General features: G+C 43.5%; 1 protein-coding gene across 3 annotated transcripts in view; it reads right to left on the reverse strand.

Annotated features, from left to right (window-relative positions):
- Positions 1-754: 754 nt before the first annotated feature.
- The window catches only part of KANSL3 (KAT8 regulatory NSL complex subunit 3), a 60,122-nt gene continuing 40,090 nt past the window's right edge, over positions 755-20,786 (reverse strand). Inside the window, exons 17-23 of one of the 3 annotated variants that reach the window (XM_073653682.1) lie at positions 19,922-19,997; positions 16,313-16,461; positions 16,046-16,167; positions 8,918-9,143; positions 8,717-8,838; positions 3,844-3,988; positions 755-2,482 (exon numbers count right to left, since the gene is read on the reverse strand). In XM_073653682.1, the coding sequence (XP_073509783.1) occupies positions 2,016-2,482; positions 3,844-3,988; positions 8,717-8,838; positions 8,918-9,143; positions 16,046-16,167; positions 16,313-16,461; positions 19,922-19,997 (1,307 nt within the window). In that variant the 3' untranslated portion in view covers positions 755-2,015. The remainder of the gene's footprint in view (positions 2,483-3,843; positions 3,989-8,716; positions 8,839-8,917; positions 9,144-16,045; positions 16,168-16,312; positions 16,462-19,921; positions 19,998-20,786) is intronic. The other 2 variants (XR_012251343.1, XM_073653684.1) reach the window with 2 other exon arrangements.

The following is a 20,786-nucleotide window of genomic DNA, read 5'->3' on the forward strand; positions in this document are numbered from 1 at the left end:
CTCATGCATACAGCACATCTGTAAGCCGGACCCTCTATGGTGACACACACATATAATCACACTATAAAAAGAAGCTGCATGGTATTTCTTTAACGCAATATATTCTTCAAACTAAGACCGCTCCTAGGGAATATTAACTGTAATACAGCATGTGATGGAGCATGGCGCTATTCTCTATTACTTCCAATGATGCAATACAGCTGATCTGTAAAAAATAGATGCAATAAAGTCACATGTATATAGCCGAATAAAATAATTTCCTTGACTTTTCTTATACAGGTTTACATTATCGTGTTTTCTTATTACTTCAGTATTACCTGTTACCAAAGATTATTATACAGTCGGTGGAGATCATGCGACTCCTGGCACATATATAGGAATAGCACTTTCCAATACAGACGCCTCACACAAGAAAAATTGTATATGGTGCATTATTGTTTATTTTTTTTTTGCATGGGCACCTATGGATGACAACTGTTTGTATAAGCAAACTATAGCCCCCCAGAAATGCAGTGTGACCAGGGCATCATCCGGGTCATCCAAAAAGAATCCTTGAAAAAAAAGTTTAGGTCTGAATGGGAAAAAAAAAATGAAAATGCTCAAAATCGATGATAAACCAGTAAATGAACTTGGGTAGATTTAAAGGAATCCTGGTAGATCCTCCAGCCCTCCTGAGCGGCGACCATGACTATATAAGCTTACTGCTGCATTACAATATACTCTCTCATGTGCAGTACACTTATATCTGTGTGTGAAATATAGAGTTATAAATCTTGCACAATACAAACCAACCATGACTATTCCTTGGTGTCACTGATTTCCCCAGACTAATCTGACCTTTGATCTGGTTAGCAATCCTCCCTGGGCGTAATTTATATCCAGCATTGTCGCTCTTACGCGTGGAGATTTGCAGAGGCCTGACGGTGACCTCACCGCTCTGCTGGATGTCAGTCCCACCCAAGACTGATCCAACGCAGGGCCAGTCTGGACAACACCAGCATTTGGCTCAAATAAAGTCATGGTGGTCGTTTAGGATTGGTCTGAGAGCATGAGGTTTTCTTTATACTATGAATCATTCATAAAAGTGGAAATACGCTGCATATTACATGAAAAGAAAAACCTGCGTTTAGGATGTATTCACAATTTATACAGATCTGAAACTCCATATATCAAACATATTTTACATAAATATACAATTCTCCACTAACTATACAGCAAACTTTCTATCATTAACCATGTTACAGGTTTCCAGTAAGCTACGTACCAACATGTCCGCTTTGCCACAATATCAATAATGAGGTGGCGCCAAAGATCGAAGCAATCTGCACAGCAAAAGAAGACACAGCTGGGCTCCTACATTAGTCCTAGTGCAAATGGAAAATGGACTTTTTTTTATTTTAAAGGAAAGTGCAATGTGGGCCAAAGCAAAAAAATAAAATAAAAAATATATGTATGTTTTTTTTTATCCAGTGGTTTAAATATGGCCACTATATGGTATTAACAAGATGTGCATGATGTGATCAGAGCCAGTGTTGTCTAGTTTCCTGAGCAAAAGTAGCAATGCCCCCTTAAGTCAACTTTTGCTGATCTGTAAAAAAAAAAAAAAAAAAAGGGTCTCATAGTCAAAATGATGAGGAAATCGAGCTGTATATCTACTTACGTGACATACCCTTTTCTGAGCAGAACTACCAAAGATCAACTAGACCATTATGTGGGAGGACATCATTGCAGTAATGATATCTACACTGCAGTATTGTTAATTATTGACTTGCCTGCAGTGTGACTTGAAATTTACAACTAGCGGAAAAAAATATATAAGGCAAACAAAGTCTTTGGCTTTCTGGCCGGTGGGAATGACGTGTCCGTTGTATACGCGTGAGTGTAATTCGCATTCCTCAAAACTTCAGGATGAAGCATAATGCAGCCAATATCTATTATCCTCGGGGGCCGACGGGTGGACACGGCTGTAAAAGCTTTGGTCTGCTGGTTGAGCTTCATCTTTACCATATAGGTAGTCATTGTGTTTTTTGATTGGCAGATGTCCCAGGACTTTGTACCATAGTGCTAGAGCCAGACAATGCTATTAGCGCCGGCTGCAGAAGCTGCCTGTTGACCAGTGATTCTCGGCTGTGAATTATGGTGCTGCCCTCATCGACAACAGAAGGTACCCTGCCCAGGCTCTCCATGGCACTTACGTGGTTTCCAGTTTTCTCAATGACTTCTGTCTTTGCTAAGATAAGAGTTTTAGGAGAAGCCTGTAGAACTGGGCCGATCTTGGACAGCACCATGGCGCAGGCTGAATTTGAAGCGCTGGTAAGAGATGGGGTGGTAAACGTCACTGCTCCAGGGGTGGCAGCTGATGAACCTTGTAAAGTCAGAGCTTTGAGGGGTAGAGAAGTCAGGTCGCTGCCCACAGATTTGGTGAGTGCAGAAAGTTTGGCATCTGACATGACATACAGTGTCTTGGGTGGACTTGTATTTACTAAAGAAAAAAAAGCAAAAAATATCAATAGAAACAAATTAAAAAAAAAAAAGTCCAGATTATTTGTACAAATGATCAGTCTATCTTACATGACAGTGTTCAGTATTGCCGTGTGCATATTTTAATTTGAGTAGCAACTCATCAATAAGCCCATGCAGTGCCCCTTATATTCCACATTTTTATGTATACTGCTCGGCTTTTCAAACAATTGTCTACCCTATAATAAAGTGACAACCTTTTTAGTATGTGGCTCGTCACTGATAATTGGGTTGTCAAGAAATTACAATTACAATTCTATAAAAGGGGATCTTTCACGATAACCAAGGTGTCTGATCTATGGGCGGCAGGTTGTAGAGCAGGAGCAGATCAGATTGATTCGCAGGACTCCGGGTCCATCAGCCAGGTCAGTAATCGGTGACCACTGGATGGGAGATCTGCAATCTCCTTACCTCCTAACTCTTCTTTTGATTAACCAGGCCGGCATGTTGGCAGCGACGTGACATGAAGCACACGAAGTGGTTAATCAAAAGAAGAGCCGGCAGATAAAGAGTTTTCCAGGTCTCCTTCCCAGACCACTGACCTGCCAGATGGACTGGAGTCCTGCAAATCGATTCTCCCATCTTTAACAGCAGGAAAGTAGGAAAAGATGTTGTATAGCCTGCAATCTTTTCATTTTAGTATCAGCTCATTCTGGGTTTAGGAGTCCAGTGTGCAGCTCTATATACTGATTGCATAAGTGCAAATGGAGACAGCTGTCAATCACTGTGTAGGACAACCAGAGCGAGCAGGAATCTAAACGCACGACACACAAGCTATACTGAATCATTTTCAACATAGCTATGAAATCAATCTGCTCGGTGCCTGCTGCTCCAAAGAGCGGACTGCATGTTCAATGTGACAGCTCCCTTTAAAAGTGGAAAGACAAATAATTTAGTGTTTTTTTTTAACATAGTTCTTTTTTCAGTTCAGGATTAATGCATGTACTTCAAGGGCCATTGTGAGAACTGGAATATTTACAAGGGAAATATAAAAATGACATGGATTTTCCTAATGTTTCCTAAAAAGGGATGAACTTGGAATTTTATCCGATCAACAAACAAAACTGAGCGATAGCAAAAGAAAAAAATATAAACAATATAAATTTATTGGAAAAAGCCATCAACAGCACAACATGTATATATAGAGAGAGGAAATGAAATTTTTGGCATGGTAAAGTCTACGTTGTGAACCCTCATTGCACAAAAGTCCCAACTGAGAAAGACCCTGTGTTTCTACTCGCATGCTCGGATATTTAAGTGTTTACCATACAAGTTTTAAAAGTTTTCTTACAATACCGCAGGTGCAAAAACTGAGCGTCTCACCTGCTGGAGGGGTCACAGCACGCACTATTGACAATGTTTTTTCCCCAGGTGTCCTGTCGCTGGATGTTGCTACCTTGCACTGCTCTGTCACAAGAGGGGGGAGAAGTTTACTAGCAGAAACCGTGGTGGAGGAAGACTCTATTGCCTGGAGATCACAGCAGAGACATAGTTTCAGAGGCCAATTCACCAAATTATAGTTCTTCCTAACAATAAAGCCGAATTCAGACATCTGTGAAACACAGTCCAAGTATGTATCGCGATGTCCGGACCGGCCGTTGGTCTCCAGATCTGAACTCAACAGCTCCATATTTTGCTACAAGGTGATCAGGTTCAGGCCAGGAGACTGCTGGCCGTTAAGGACATCACGGTCCACACTTGGACCATGTTTCACGGATGTCCCAATTTAGGCTCAGGGACTTTTCTTCCTTATTAACAAATCTGAGAAGATATAGGTTCACTGGTTTAACTTCATCCTTACTATGTATTCAGAAGAACTTGGCACTTTTTATTGAATTGCGTTAATCCAAAATCATCCCCATGACGTTTCGATCTTGTATAATGAGACTTTCATCAGATACCATACTGTGATGTGGGGTAAGACAATCCGGCAGCTCAATAAGATATTAGCAGTTCAGTTTTGCTAAGATCAGGAAGGTCTCATGTTCCTGTTACAACAACTCACGTCAGAAGCTAAGAATGAATTCATCCGATACCATATATATATTACTCAATGGTATCAGATTACGCTCTGATTGTACAAGACTGAAACATATGGAAGATTTTGGATCGCTAATTCAAAAAAACATAATACATCCTCTAAGGAGAGCCAAGTTCTTCTGTCTATGATAAGAGGTGCTTCCCTACTTGAGCAGCCATTTTGAACCAGGCGTGGCGTGCCTTTTCCTTTTCATCCTTACTTTGGCCGTACACTTGGAAATATTACTAATATATCTAATGGGTAAAAGCAATTACCTATTTCAAACAGGGGATCCCTATTACATATACACTAAGAAAACAATAAAGCATAAAAACCTTCAAACAGCCTAAGACCTTTACAGATAGCCCGAATACATGTGTTACGGGGGTCAGATAGTTTGCATTGTCCCACCTAAGATATCAGGAAACAATGCATACAACCACACAATAGAAGGCCCAGCTTCAAAGGGATGTGTAATGTGAATAAGAAAAGGGTTCACATAATAATACAACATGCCAAAGGAGGAAAGAAGGAGGAAATGCAGAGTTTACTTACAAAGAAGGGTCTGCTTACAAGGACCGGTCAGTGGCACTAAACGACCACTGATCGGTAGACCTTTACAGATCGGCGGTCATTTAATAGCCTGCTTACACATGCAGAACGTAGTAAATGATGAGCACTGAGCAGTCTGTAATATGAGCGATATGAAATAATAGATCTGTAATAAATCGCTCAGTGTACGAAGGCTGCCATAGTTCTCGGCAGTGACAGCAGCTTACAAAGGAAAATGCAGCGAGAGAACGATGAACTTTCGCGCTACGCAAAAGATCTTTCACCTGATGAAGGAGCATTTTGCTTGCACATCAGCCTGTTTACAGTGAATGATTATTGGGAAAAGAGTGTTATTAGGAACGCTCGTTAACGATACTCTTTCCATATCTATGCAGCTTAAGGCCGCACTCACAAAACATTAGCACTTTCTGTCCAACCTATACCTCCGTCATATGCCTTTGTGTAGGGTATGTAGCATATCGGTGTGATGGATGCTAAGTCCTATGAATGTGTATGGGGTATGTTGGCCTTAACATGATGTCAACGGGGCTTAACTAATTTAAGACCAAACTCTGAGAAAGTAAAGACAGTTTTTGTATTTACTATGTGCAATAAAAACTGAATAACACATCTGCTTAAGTGGATTATTTGTAAAAAATAAAATCCCCTCATGATAATAAAAAAAACATTAAAAAACCCTTCAATTAAACTGGTATAGGCCACAGTCAACTTAATTGAAGAGTCATCAACAATGGAAATAGCACCTGATTAAGTCAGTGTTGCCCATCTCTTGGTCTCCAGTAAAGTCCATAATTTGACACACAAGAGACAAATACACATGGTGCTTATTATACTCTGAAGAATAAATTTGAAAGCTCATATAGTCCTCAGATTACATAAAAGGTAGGCAAGCAGTGTATGAAAACTGCAGACAATCCATGTTTAAGGCAGGGGCCTATTAGGCCGACATCCAAGGTAGACCTCATGGCCTCTTACATCTAAGTGGTTGAAAGCAAGCAATTAAAGGGGTTGTGCAGGTTTGGCACGAAAGTTTGCAGTCACTCTATGTGACTATGTGGCTTGTGAACCCTCACAGAGTGTGTTGTCAGGATTCTCCAATGCCGGGAGCAGGTGGTCATGTGACCTAAAGTATGTGATTTGCATACTCCCGGCCACATTCCGACTAGACGTGAGCAACCACGCTTAATACAAGTGAATTGAGTGAGGCTGCGCATGTCTAGTTGGCATAAGGCAGGAAGTATGCTTATCAAATACTTGCGGTCACATCACCACCTGGTTTTGCCACCTGGCACCGGAGAATCCTGACAGCGTGTGTGCTGCGAAGATTCAGCCACATACAGTGACTGCAGAAATTCGTGCCAAACCTAGACAACCCTTTAAGGTTAGCTCCAATCTGCACCCAATACAGCTAAACCTCACTGCTGATGGCACGTGTTCAGCTACTGAGCCCATGCAATACTGTTATGCAACTACCAGCATCATAAATATACTGTGTCCAGGAAGGCGTTAAACAATACTTCTGCGCCAGGGAAAGCCAGTGTGCTAAACATCAGATAAAGCTTATTAGTTGTTGAAATAATTGCAACTTTTCTATTTCATGTTGCTCTCGCCATTTTTCAAAAGTGGGTGGGAAGAGTGTTCATGGTTAGATATGCAAATTAAGCATAATTCAAATTTATTAATTACTACTTTTAGAAAAATCGCTATTCTAACTCCATTACGGGGTGGCATAAAAAGTGTAAATTTAGTTCTAGACAGCAGTGTTACAGTCATGACCAAAAGTGTTAGCACCCTTGAAATTGTTCCAAAAAATGAAGTATTTCTGCCAGAAAATTATTGCAATTACACGTTTTGTTATACACATGTTTATTTCCTTTGTGTGTCTTGGAACAACACAAAAAAACTGAGGAAAAAAAGCAAATTGGACATACTTTCACACAAAACCCCAAAAATGTGCCAACAAAATTGTTGGCACTCTCAACTTAATATTTGGTTGCACAACCTTGGGAATAAATAACTGCAATCAATCACTTCCAATAACTATTAACAAGCGTCTTACACCTCTCACCTGGAATTTTGGACCACTCTTCTTTTGCAAACTGCTCCAGGTCTCTCTTATTTGAAGGCGTCTTCTCCCAACAGTAATTTTATGATCTTTTCACGGGTGTTCAGTGGGATTTAGATCTGGACTCATTGCTGGTCACTTCAGTACTCCCAGCACTTTGTTTCCACCCATTTCTGGGTGCTTATTGAAGTATGTTTGGGGTCATTGTCCTGATGGAAGACCCTACATTGCGACCTAAAATCCTTAGGTTATCTTCAAATTTCATGATGCCGTGCACACATTCAAGGCACCCAGTGCCAGAAGCAGCAAAAAAATCTTTGAACCTCCACCATATTTGGCTGTAGGTACTATGCGCTTTTCTTTATAGGCCTCATTCAGTTTTCGGTAAACAGTACAATGATGTGCTTTACCAAAAAGCTCTATATTGGTCTCATCTGTCCACCAGACAGTTTCCCAGAAGGATTTTGGCTTACTCATGTATATTTTGGCAATCTGCAGTCTAGCTTTTTATGTCTCTGTGTCAGCAGTGGGGTCCTCCTGGGTCTCCTGCCATAGCGTTTAATTTCATTCAAATGTCGACGGATAGTTCGTGCTGACACTGATGCACCCTGATCCTCCAGAACAGATTGAACTTCTTTGGAATGTGATTTGGGTTGCTTATCTACCATCCGGACTATCCTGTGTTGCAACCTTTCATCAATTTTTCTCGGCCGTTCACGCCAGGGAGATTAGCTACAGTGTCATGGGTTGTAACCTTATTGATTATATTGCGCACCCTGGACAAAGGAACATTAAGATCCCTGTAGATGGACTTGTAACCTTCAGATTGTTGATATTGTTCAACAATTTTGGTTCTCAAGTCCTCAGACAGTTCTCTTCTCCTTCCTGTTCTCCATGCTTAGTGTGGCACACACATATACATAATGCAAAGATTGAGTCAACTTCTCCCCTTTTTATCTGGTTTCAGGTGTGATTTTCATATTGTCCACACCTGTTACTTGCCACAGGTGAGTTTGACTGAGCATCACATGCTTGAAACAAAGTTGTTTAACCACAATTTTTGGAAAGGTGCCAACAATTTTTTCTGGACTATTTTTGGGGGGGTTGTGTGAAATTATGTCCAATTTGCCTTTTTGTCTCAGCTTTTTTGTGTTTTTCCAATACACAGAAAGGAAATAAACAGGTGCTTAACAAAACATGTTTAATTGCAATAATTTCCTGGGAGAAATACTTCATTTTCTGGAACAATGTCAAGGATGCCAACACTTTTGGCCATGACTATATATCATAAAGATGTGCCCAATTTATCAAACATTGTGCAACATCTTGATACATTTGGCGCAAATAACAGCAATGCAGCCACAAGCAAACATGCTTTCCCCCGTGTTTCACTGGTACAAGCCTTGTGGCCCTCAAAAATGCATAAAAAAATCACTGTAATTGGCGTAAAACGTATGGTTTTGCCTTAATACTGGTTTGATTCAACACATGAGAATACTCCCTTAGTAAAGATCCTAATATATAGTACTATTTCTCACCTGTTGGGAAACATCATCTTGTTTAGCTTGGGACCCTGCCCCCATACTGGCCTGGCTGAGGGTGCTGACACGACTTGGCTGACCACGAAGGGTGACTGTGATGGTGGTCGGAGCTTTTAAACCTGGAGCAAAATGAAAGACACAAATATTGGATCCAATTTCAGAATCTCAGTTATAAAGGAAATAACTGAGTGCGGTTACCTGTAGATGGGCTGGATAACTGTGCAAGGCCAGGGATACTACTTGCCAGCTTTGCTAGGCCACCATTTGTAAGCAATTGATGGATTGCAGTTGGTTTCCCTCCCGCTGATGCCATAAGGGAAGAAGAAGCAGTGACTACCGGTATAGTGCGCAGGATTGTGCCCGTTCCGGTGGTGATGGTAGCCAAACCCTGGAGCGGAGCAGTAGCTTTAACGGTCATTGCCGGCTGTCAAAAACAAACTCGTATTACTATCAAAAAGTCAGAAAACAAAACAGTAAAAGGCAAAAAAAAAAAAAAACACCATTAGCATTAATTCTGTACTATATATTCAGTGCTACATGACCGTGTAATTACGCTCAGTGGAGAGGAGAGATATTGGCTCCGATTCATCATTAGCGCTTTTTTTTTTAAGTCACTTTCCTTTTTTGTCTTGTGGTATTAGTTGCAGTTTTTGGAGCCAAATTCATCAAAATGGCTCACGTGATTCATTAATTTGGTGCAAAGTCAAAATGGGCTTTTTTCCTGTCTTGAACTGTTTTTGTGACTTGCCAAAACTCGCAAAAATTGTGCCAACATTTTGGGGTACATTTTGCGAGTTTTTAAAAAGTTGCAATTGATAAATCAGGCGAAAACAGCTGGAATTATTAAACTCCGTCCACAAAGTGAAAAACAAACAACAAAAAAGTGAGCGCACATAAAATAGACTTCAAAAACAGCGCGACTAAAGTAATGAGTTGGGTACAAAAAAAAATAACGGAGCAAAACACACAAAACAAGACAAAAAACAGGAGCAAAGGTAATGATTAATCGGTGCCATTATCTTCTTTCTGTGGGATCAGGGAACTTAATTCAGTAGCTGGATATTTGCCTCCTAGCTCCCGATGCATCAAGACTAATAAACAGCAAAATAATAAAATATTCCAGAATGTATTAATTTACTGTACTAATGAATGAACAAAAGTTGCCTAAAAGGGGGCAGGTTATACAGGACTAGCAATATTAATGAACCATTATGATAAATCATCAGTATCAGATTAATGGGAGTCAGACACCCAGCAACCCACCGATCAGCTGTTAGCAGGTCCAGAGGCCGGATGTTCTCAGTGTATGGAGCTGCGAAGTACACCGTGCAGAATATCACATCCACTTCAACCAGAGCCGAGCTGCATTATCCAAGAACGAGCACAACGGTATGTGGAGTTTTAATATACCGGCACTGTACGCAGGGTACACGGGGACCCCGGCACTGTACGCCGGGTACACGGGGACCCCGGCACTGTACGCCGGGTACACGGGGACCCCGGCACTGTACGCCGGGTACACGGGGACCCCGGCACTGTACGCAGGGTACACGGGGACCCCGGCACTGTACGCAGGGTACACGGGGACCCCGGCACTGTACGCAGGGTACACGGGGACCCCGGCACTGTACGCAGGGTACACGGGGACCCCGGCACTGTACGCAGGGTACACGGGGACCCCGGCACTGTACGCAGGGTACACGGGGACCCCGGCACTGTACGCAGGGTACACGGGGACCCCGGCACTGTACGCAGGGTACACGGGGACCCCGGCACTGTACGCAGGGTACACGGGGACCCCGGCACTGTACGCAGGGTACACGGGGACCCCTGCACTGTACGCAGGGTACACGGGGACTCCTGCACTGTACGCAGGGTACACGGGGACTCCTGCACTGTACGCAGGGTACACGGGGACTCCTGCACTGTACGCAGGGTACACGGGGACTCCTGCACTGTACGCAGGGTACACGGGGACTCCTGCACTGTACGCAGGGTACACGGGGACTCCTGCACTGTACGCAGGGTACACGGGGACTCCTGCACTGTACGCAGGGTACACGGGGACTCCTGCACTGTACGCAGGGTACACGGGGACTCCTGCACTGTACGCAGGGTACACGGGGACTCCTGCACTGTACGCAGGGTACACGGGGACTCCTGCACTGTACGCAGGGTACACGGGGACTCCTGCACTGTACGCAGGGTACACGGGGACTCCTGCACTGTACGCAGGGACTCCTGCACTGTACGCAGGGACTCCTGCACTGTACACAGGGACTCCTGCACTGTACACAGGGACTCCTGCACTGTACACAGGGTACACGGGGACTCCTGCACTGTACACAGGGTACACGGGGACTCCTGCACTGTACACAGGGTACACGGGGACTCCTGCACTGTACACAGGGTACACGGGGACTCCTGCACTGTACACAGGGTACACGGGGACTCCTGCACTGTACACAGTGTACACGGGGACTCCTGCACTGTACACAGTGTACACGGGGACTCCTGCACTGTACACAGGGTACATGGGGACTCCTGCACTGTACACAGGGTACATGGGGACTCCTGCACTGTACACAGGGTACACGGGGACTCCTGCACTGTACACAGGGTACATGGGGACTCCTGCAAACAGCTGTATGGTGGAGTTGCTAGACAACCACAGATCTGAAATTAATGACCTACTCTGGGAATGGGTCATCGATATTGTAGTTCTGAAAAAACCCTTTAACATTAAAAAGAATAGAAAAAACTCTTTTTTCATCATCATCATGTCATTTTTATGTACAAAATGCTGTGCAAATACATTTCTTATTATAGCTTGATAGCGGTCAGTCTTGCTTTTATCACACAAGACTACAAATCGCCTACCTAGATTTAATACATAACATGCCCCCATGATTAAGGCGGTCAGTCACTGGGATTTTAATGGCTGTTGAAAAATAAAGGAGAATTTACTGCTTTTCAATCCCTGTGGCTAGAAGTTGGAGTTCTTATTTCATAAATTGATGGCTTCCACTACAGCAGGGGTGGGAAATTATTTTTTCCAAGGAGACACATGAGAGACCCTGAATGTTGTGTAGGGCTGAACCAACCAGACAAACTTCATTTTGCTTGTTATTATTAATTTATATTCATTTTTTTCACTTAATATTGATAGAATCAAGTATGTTGAGCAGCAGCTACTGATAACACAAGTTACAGTAGGGCTTATTGTAACCTGTATTTTGAGCTGTAGCAGATAAACAAAATCATAAACTTTTTAAAAAGCTGTAAATTAAATGAATCATTCTGCTCCTGCTATTCAGCTGTACACATATTTAATAAGTAGAGATGCACCTTGATCAACAGCTACCCCACACACAATATGTCCCCACAGCAGCTCCACACACACTGTATGCTGCCCCCACAGCCACTCAAACAGAATGATGTCCCCTCCAGCCCCCACACACAGTATGATGTCCCCTCCAGCCCCCACACACAGTATGATGTCCCCTCCAGCCCCCACACACAGTATGATGTCCCCTCCAGCCCCCACACACAGTATGATGTCCCCTCCAGCCCCCACACACAGTATGATGTCCCCTCCAGCGTCCACACACAGTATGATGTCCCCTCCAGCCCCCACACACAGTATGATGTCCCCTCCAGCCCCCACACACAGTATGATGTCCCCTCCAGCCCCCACACACAGTATGATGTCCCCTCCAGCCCCCACACACAGTATGATGTCCCCTCCAGCCCCCACACACAGTATGATGTCCCCTCCAGCCCCCACACACAGTATGATGTCCCCTCCAGCCCCCACACACAGTATGATGTCCCCTCCAGCCTCCACACACAGTATGATGTCCCCTCCAGCCTCCACACACAGTATGATGTCCCCTCCAGCCTCCACACACAGTATGATGTCCCCTCCAGCCTCCACACACAGTATGATGTCCCCTCCAGCCTCCACACACAGTATGATGTCCCCTCCAGCCCCCACACACAGGATGATGTCCCCTCCAGCCTCCACACAGTATGAGGACCCCTCCAGCCTCCACACACAGTATGATGTCCCCTCCAGCCCCCACACACAGTATGATGTCCCCTCCAGCCCCCACACACAGTATGATGTCCCCTCCAGCCTCCACACACAGTATGATGTCCCCTCCAGCCTCCACAAACAGTATGATGTCCCCTCCAGCCTCCACACACAGTATGATGTCCCCTCCAGCCTCCACACACAGTATGATGTCCCCTCCAGTCTCCTCACACAGTATGATGTCCCCTCCATCCTCCACACACAGTATAATGATCCCAGAAACGACACACAGCAGGATGTCTCCACACACAATTATGATGTCCCCACAGCCCCTCACAGTTTAATGGCCCCTCCAGCCCCCCACATTGAATAATCTCCCACCGCGGTGTATAATGTCCCCACAGCCCCTCACACAGTACTATGGTCCCAGAATCCCAACACATAAAATTGTCCCCATACACTTGTGTGATGTCCCTACAGCCCCTCCGATAGTATTATGACTCCCACACAAATATGATGTCCCCATAGCTCCCACACAATCATGTATCATGTCTTCACAACCCCTCACACAGAATAATGGCCCCCACATTCCCCTCACACAAGTACTGATCGATAATTAAAAAAACAAATATATAAGTACTCACCTCACTCCGCTCCTTCTGATGCGGTGATACACTCTGGACACAGTGTGTACTGAATCACCGCACAGCAGGCACGATCTGATGATGGAATCGGGCCCAACAGGTTGAATGACGGAACCGGAGGCCAAAGGCTTCTTATTCCATTATATTATTCTCCAGGATCTGTGTCCTGACAATATAGACATCAGTGAAAATGAGATGTCTGGCAGGCGGCGGCCACATGGTGCTGGACGCTACTGTAACCTGCCTTTTGGCTGTCTCATGGTCCAAACTGGAACAGCCAAAGAGTCGGATGTGGCCGGCAGACCGCACTTTATGCAGGTCGGCTTTAGAGAGATCTCACTGCATTACTGAGCGTATGCGCCCTCTAGTGGCAGGTGATCAACATACTGTCTTGGATTTACCTTTATACTTGGATTTGGATATCTCCATCAGGTAAAAAACAAATAAATACTGTACTATTGGGTGGAAATATACTATAAAGCACCAGCTGATCCAGCAGCTAAACTTGACCTGTTATGTCAATCGATGGGGGTCCCAGCAGTTGGACCACCACCAGTCAATAAGTTATCACCTAACCCGTGAATAGGTTATAAAGGGGTTCTCCGATGAAAACAAGTTAAGAGCAGAAACATTTTTTGAAGCAAGAAACCTCCATTATAATCTACAAATGTTGTAGAGTGGGGTGCACATACTACGGCCCGCAATGCCATTCTATGTGACCCCTATAAATAGATGAGAAATCCTGATCTGAATGTGACTGCTCACATGTAATTTCCATGTAAAGAGGAGGAGTGGCAGGCAGCTCAAGAGAAGGCTTGGGCAAATACGCTATAGTTTCCATTTATTTCAGGATAACAGAGTCTTTTGACCCCCACATAGTACTTCATAAAGGAGTATGGGTGTTGGAGAACTTCAGCTTTTTTATATGCAAATTTCAAACAACATAACAGAAATGACGCAGTCTTACCTTGATTTTCTAAATTACGGCAAAAAAGTGAATTTTTGAGGCGTCTTTGATAAATCAACAAGGAACAAAATGCACTTTAGCTTAAATGACAGTGCATTCCCTGGCGGAGCATGCCCTACATTGTCCCGAAGAGATCCAGGGTGCTCTACGAGGTTTTTCAGTCCACTTCCAGATTCCACGACTCAGCGGTTGTTCTCCAACACTTTCACAGTCGCCTACACTCTGTGTCTGTAGAGTCATCTTAATTGTCTTGCGAGTCTGGATCTCAGTTATCTGGTTTTTACCTTTCAGGTTCTACAGAATGCTTACTTTCTTCTGCCTCCTTGGTGTTTTCGGGCCTGGCAGAAATGTTTTGCATATTACAGTGGCCGGTCTCTGACCTGAGATTCTCGTCTCTTCTTGTGCTTTTGGCTAGTTCTTGTTTGTCTTTCCACGCTTGGGGACCATTTTGGGACGTCCCATGGTTTCCTGTGTCCCCCAATGAAGCGATAGAGAAAAGACGATTTTGGGATCTTACCATAACATCTCTTTCTTGGAATCTTCATTGGGGGGCACATCACCCGCCCTTTTCTAAATGCTTCTGTTGGGCCAGTCTTTGTTCTATTTCAGGTTGCTTCTCCTACTGCTTTCACACTAACTGATCGGTTTGTCTCCGGTTGGTGGGTGTACACTACTGGGGAGGAGCTAACTTTTTTATTGCCTAGTGTCAACCTCCTAGTGGCAGCAGCATACACCCATGGTTTCCTGTGTCCCCCGATTAAGGCTCCGAGAACGAGATTTTACGGTAATAACCCAAAATCTTCTTTTACACGTGTTACTATTATTTGCTTACTTACTGCAGGGTGTCCATTTATTGGTTTTGTCCTAGGTTATGTAATGACTGATAGTCTGCTCTCCTGATCTATATGTCTCACACTAGTAATGCCTCCTTTCATTTAAAATAAGCTCTGGAGGCAGATTCTCAGGGAGATCTATGTCCAGCCCATAGATCTTAACAGCTCATTTACATATTAAGAAAAACAGATTTCTCTGGAATAAGAGATATCTCCGTTCTAAGATTATGACATATCCAGAGGATATCCGACTGCCAAATGCCAGAATGGGGCATATGTGTTGTATCTGAATGGAGCAGCAGTGCGCATGCTCAACAGTGCTGTGCCATAGAGAATGAATGGAGAGGTGGTCGAGCAAGTGCACTGTCGCTCCATTCTGACGGGGGACAGATGTGCAACTTTCTGCAATCGCTTGGCTTCAGCAATCAGACACCCAAAGTCCAATACGTTATCACTGATAGGTGATAAGATCCTGTAACCTGAATACCACTTTAAGAATTACTGCAGCCCTTGGTAATTGTTAAGGGGAACCTTTCAGCTTGCAAATTCAGTGCAGTCTGAGAGCAGCATTTTATAGAATAGGAGGAGCTGAACATTGATTGATATATAGTTTTTTGGGGAAAGGTCTTTGTAGAACTTATTTTATGCTCTTTCTGTTCAGTTCTTGCTCTTTAATATGCTGCTGGCAGATTGCACACTGCATTTCTTAGCTGTCAGGATCCCACTAAATATATGGCCCCCAAACCACACAAGGTAGTGCACCCTTGGACTGCAGCTATTTGTACACTGTAGGAATTTAAACACATGAATTATCAATGTTTTACATATAGTATCAGGGTTTATTACCTGTGTGGTGGCTCCATTGCTGGCTGCAGTGCCGGGGAGCGCAGCTGATTTACCTCCGATATCTTGGAGGCTGAAACTCAACCCCTGCAGAAGGCTGCTGGCAGAGGCTCCAGGACTTGTTCCTAAAACACAGAGACCAATCTCAGTATACAGTCTTAGGGAGAGTTAACTACTAGGTATTGAAATACTGCTAAATACGAAGCCTGTCTTGTGAATAATGTTAATAGATTGGACACTTGTATGTCAAGTCATTTTCTTCTGCAGTACCTGTCAATGCTCCCGACTGTTGGTGCTGAACGGCGGGAGAAATACTGGCAGCTAGCCGGCTCTGGATGGAGTGAAAAGCACTTGGGGCGGATGTATTTGGGATCAGGGCTGAAGACACAGCGCCAGAAGGGGCATTTTCAGATATCAGCCTGCATGGAACAGGAAGAAAATATAGATTAGTAACATGAAGTAATCACAATTTACTGAGGTTATGTAGATGAACTCCAAACGCAATGTGACAATTTATAATGAACAGGTAATGCTCTAACGGTATAAGAGAAAAATAATTGGACTTTTGTACCGTAAAATTATTTTCTGAATACATTGGGGGGCACAGGACAGTGGGCATCAGCCCTGCCACTAAGAGTAAAAAAAAAAGTGTTGGCTCCGCTTGATGGGCTATACCCTCTCCTCAGATACTAGGCAGCTCCGTTTAGTGCCAAAAGCAGAAGAGAAACCGGAAACCAGGAACCTCTAAAAAATAAGGACTAAGGGAAACAACAACACATAGACAGCAGGCAACAAGAAGTGATCCCCGGGCAGAAACAAGGTTCGAGCGGTGTCCCGCAATGTATTCAACAAGAAAGGGATTTTACCGTGAGTACAAAAATTCAGTATTATCATTAATAGCACTGCAGGAAACAGGACTGTGGGATGTCCTAAAGCAGTCCAAATGAGTGGGAAAAAAACAGGTGACCATGCACATCACGTAGCAGTCAGCAGCCTGCAGCACCCTGTGCCCCAAACTGGAGTCGGCAGACACCATAGTGTGGAGTTTGTCGAACCTGTGGAAAGGTGTGGAGAGAGGCCCAAGCGGCAGCCGTGGGGGCCTGCAACATAAAGGCCGATGCCTGACTGCGCACTAGGTACCTGCTGCTCTAGTGGAATGAGCAGTGACCCAAAGGCGGTCATTTGACCTTTTCCTTGTAGGCTCCCACAGCAGATCTAATCTATTTGGAAATAGTTGTCTTGAAGACTGACAGGCCATTGCGTGGTTTGTCAGGGAGCATAAATAGAGAGGCCCTAAACAGATCCAGATGTTGGAGGGAAAGGTCAAGGTGATGAGCTGGTGATTAGCAAACAAATTGATATATAGTTTTATAAGAAAAGATTCAGTATAACCTGTGATTTACTCATTTAATCCTCTGCTCTTTCTGGGATTTTTGGTCCAGTGAGCAGTCCTATCAGTGACTGACGGCCATCTCTGCATGCACACGTATACATAAATAGCAGTCAATCACTGTCAGAAGCCCCCACTGGAGCCAAAATACCAGAAAGAGCAGAGGTTTAAATGATTAAATCCCAGGTTATATTGAATCTTTCCTCAAAACACTATATATTAATCTGATCAGTTCCCCCTGCTCTAGAACAAGATTGGATTACATTTTCATGGTGACAGATTCCATTTAAGAGCTTATGTGCAATCAAGGCACCAAATACAACAATATATTCATTTTTTGCACACGTATGGATCATACAACACTTCAAAGGAAAAAAAAAAGGAAAGGTCATCAGAGTATTTTATTGTGGAATTATATACTTAACAAAATAGTGTGAAACAACTGAAAATATGTCTTATATTCTAGGTTCTTCAAAGTAGCCACCTTTTGCTTTGATGACTGCTTTGCACACTCTTGGCATTCTCTTGATGAGCTTCAAGAGGTAGTCACCGGAAATGGTCTTCCAACAATCTTGAAGGAGTTCCCAGAGATGCTTAGCACTTGTTGGCCCTTTTGCCTTCACTCTGCGGTCCAGCTCACCCCAAACCATCTCGATTGGGTTCAGGTCTGGTGACTGTGGAGGTCAGGTCATCTGGCGTAGCACCCCATCACTCTCCTCCTTGGTCAAATAGCCCTTACACAGCCTGGAGGTGTGTTTGGGGTCATTGTCCTGTTGAAAAATAAATGGTGGTCCAACTAAACGCAAACCGGATGGAATAGCATGCCGCTGCAAGATGCTGTGGTAGCCATGCTGGTTCAGTATTCCTTCAATTTTGAATAAATCCCCAGTGTCACCAGCAACGCACCCCCACACCATCACACCTCCTCCTCCATGCTTCATGGTGGGAACCAGGCATGTAGAGTCCATCCGTTCACCTTTTCTGCGTCGCACAAAGACACGGTGGTTGGAACCAAAGATCTCAAATTTGGACTCATCAGAGCAAAGCACAGATTTCCACAGGTCTAATGTCCATTCCTTGTGTTCTTTAGCCCAAACAAGGCTCTTCTGCTTGTTGCCTGTCCTTAGCAATGGCTTCCTAGCAGCTATTTTACCATGAAGGCCTGCTGCACAAAGTCTCCTCTTAACAGTTGTTGAAGAGATGTGTCTGCTGCTAGAACTCTGTGTGGCATTGACCTGGTCTCTAATCTGAGCTGCTGTTAACCTGCGATTTCTGAGGCTGGTGACTCGGATAAACTTATCCTCAGAAGCAGAGGTGACTCTTGGTCTTCCTTTCCTGGGGCGGTCCTCATGTGAGCCAGTTTCTTTGTAGCGCTTGATGGTTTTTGCAACTGCACTTGGGGACACTTTCAAAGTTTGCCCAATTTTTCGGACTGACTGACCTTCATTTCTTAAAGTAATGATGGCCACTCGTTTTTCTTTACTTAGCTGCTTTTTCTTGCCATAATACAAATTCTAACAGTCTACTCAGTAGGACTATCAGCTGTGTAGCAACCAGACTTCTGCACAACACAACTGATGGTCCCAACCCCATTTATAAGGCAAGAAATCCCATTTATTAAACCTGACAAGGCACACCTGTGAAGTGAAAACCATTTCCGGTGACTACCTCTTGAAGCTCATCAAGAGAATGCCAAGAGTGTGCAAAGCTGTCATCAAAGCAAAAGGTGGCTACTTTGAAGAACCTAGAATATAAGACATATTTTCAGTTGTTTCACACTTTTTTGTTAAGTATATAATTCCACATGTGTTAATTCATAGTTTTGATGCCTTCAGTGTGAATGTACAATTTTCAGAGTCATGAAAATACAGAAAAATCTTTAAATGAGAAAGTGTGTCCAAACTTTTGGTCTGAACTAATATATAGATATATATATATACATACATATATACATACATATAGCAGCAGATGCTGAGGGGAACCTCTCTTAAAGCACAGTGAGAACTATTAAAGCAACTCTCCACCCCTGACAAGGCATCTTCATTTCAATTAAAGAAAATTTTGCTTCTACAGAATACAATGAGATGCTGGACGTGTGTATGTGTGGCCGCTTTCAGCTTAGTATTTTTTGTTTTTCAACATTACATTGAAAAGTACAACGGTAATCAATCTCTATGATTGGAAAAGTCATAAAAGTAGGAAAAAAAAAACACACTTTCAAGTAATGTTTAAGTGCTATTGTTCCCATTTTACTACTGACAGCTACAAGGTCTATGTATCGGAAAAGACAGAGAAGGGGGCCCTCTTAGCTTTTGGAAAGAGAAACCTTCTTCATCCGCAGCACTGATGACGTACAGACTCTAAAAAACGCTCTCCTGCATCCAGCACCAGTTAGAAGTGGAGCTGTCGGGACCCAGGCTGTTATCGGGAGGTAATATAACTGGGAGATATACACAACTCATGCTACATTTAGGACACACAGAACGTACTTTGGTGAGGTAAGAAGACTGGTTATCTCCTTGGAGCCCACCGAAGATTGGGCAATCATAGGTGACGATTTTGAGGCTGCATGAAAGTAATAACAGATAAACATAAGCGTACAATCATTATGCCAATGTAAAAGTAAGATAGCTAAATCACACAATGTAATTTCCTGTTTGTAACCAATTCATCCTCACTATGTAGGCGCCATTACCATTAAAGGTCTTCTATGTGATCACGGGAACATCTGTCATGGGACATCTTATTGCCACAAATGTGTCCATGCACCAGTAGGAGGCTTGTATTGGTAAAGCAGAGCTGGTTATGGAGATTACATATATATCGGTACATTGAATACGGATTCTTTTTTATTATTTTGGAATGGATCCAGGCAAAGATTATGATTAAGTTACGAATATACACTGGAAGCTCCAATATCATAGAAGCCCAAACAGTGCTGAATTATCAGGAAATTTCTATGTTAAAAGAAATACTTGGGATTGGAAAAACATGTCTGCTTCCCTCCAGAAACAGCTGTCCCTGGGTTGTTTCTGGTATTGAGCTCATCTCCACCGAAGTGAATGGGATACCAAACACAACCTATGGACAGGAGTGGGATGGATTTTATAAAACTCAAGTTTAAAATGGTTAACATTCTATAATTGATAAAATGATAACGTGCTTGCAAAAGCAAGCAAGTTTGCAATTTGTTTTTTTAAATACTTTATTTTAATGTTTAAGCTTCGTTGCCTAGGTTACCGGCCACCTCTGCAGTTTAGCAGTGCTAGACAAACATGGACAGCTCTGAAGCTTGCTGGTGTGCACAGTTTGTGCCTGATCAAATTAGCTTTAGTGCAACTGTGCTCCATTGAT

This window comes from Phyllobates terribilis, unplaced genomic scaffold, assembly GCF_046119375.1.
Source record: "Phyllobates terribilis strain yellow unplaced genomic scaffold, ASM4611937v1 Scaffold_11__3_contigs__length_659146591, whole genome shotgun sequence".
Taxonomy (NCBI): Eukaryota; Metazoa; Chordata; class Amphibia; order Anura; family Dendrobatidae; genus Phyllobates; species Phyllobates terribilis.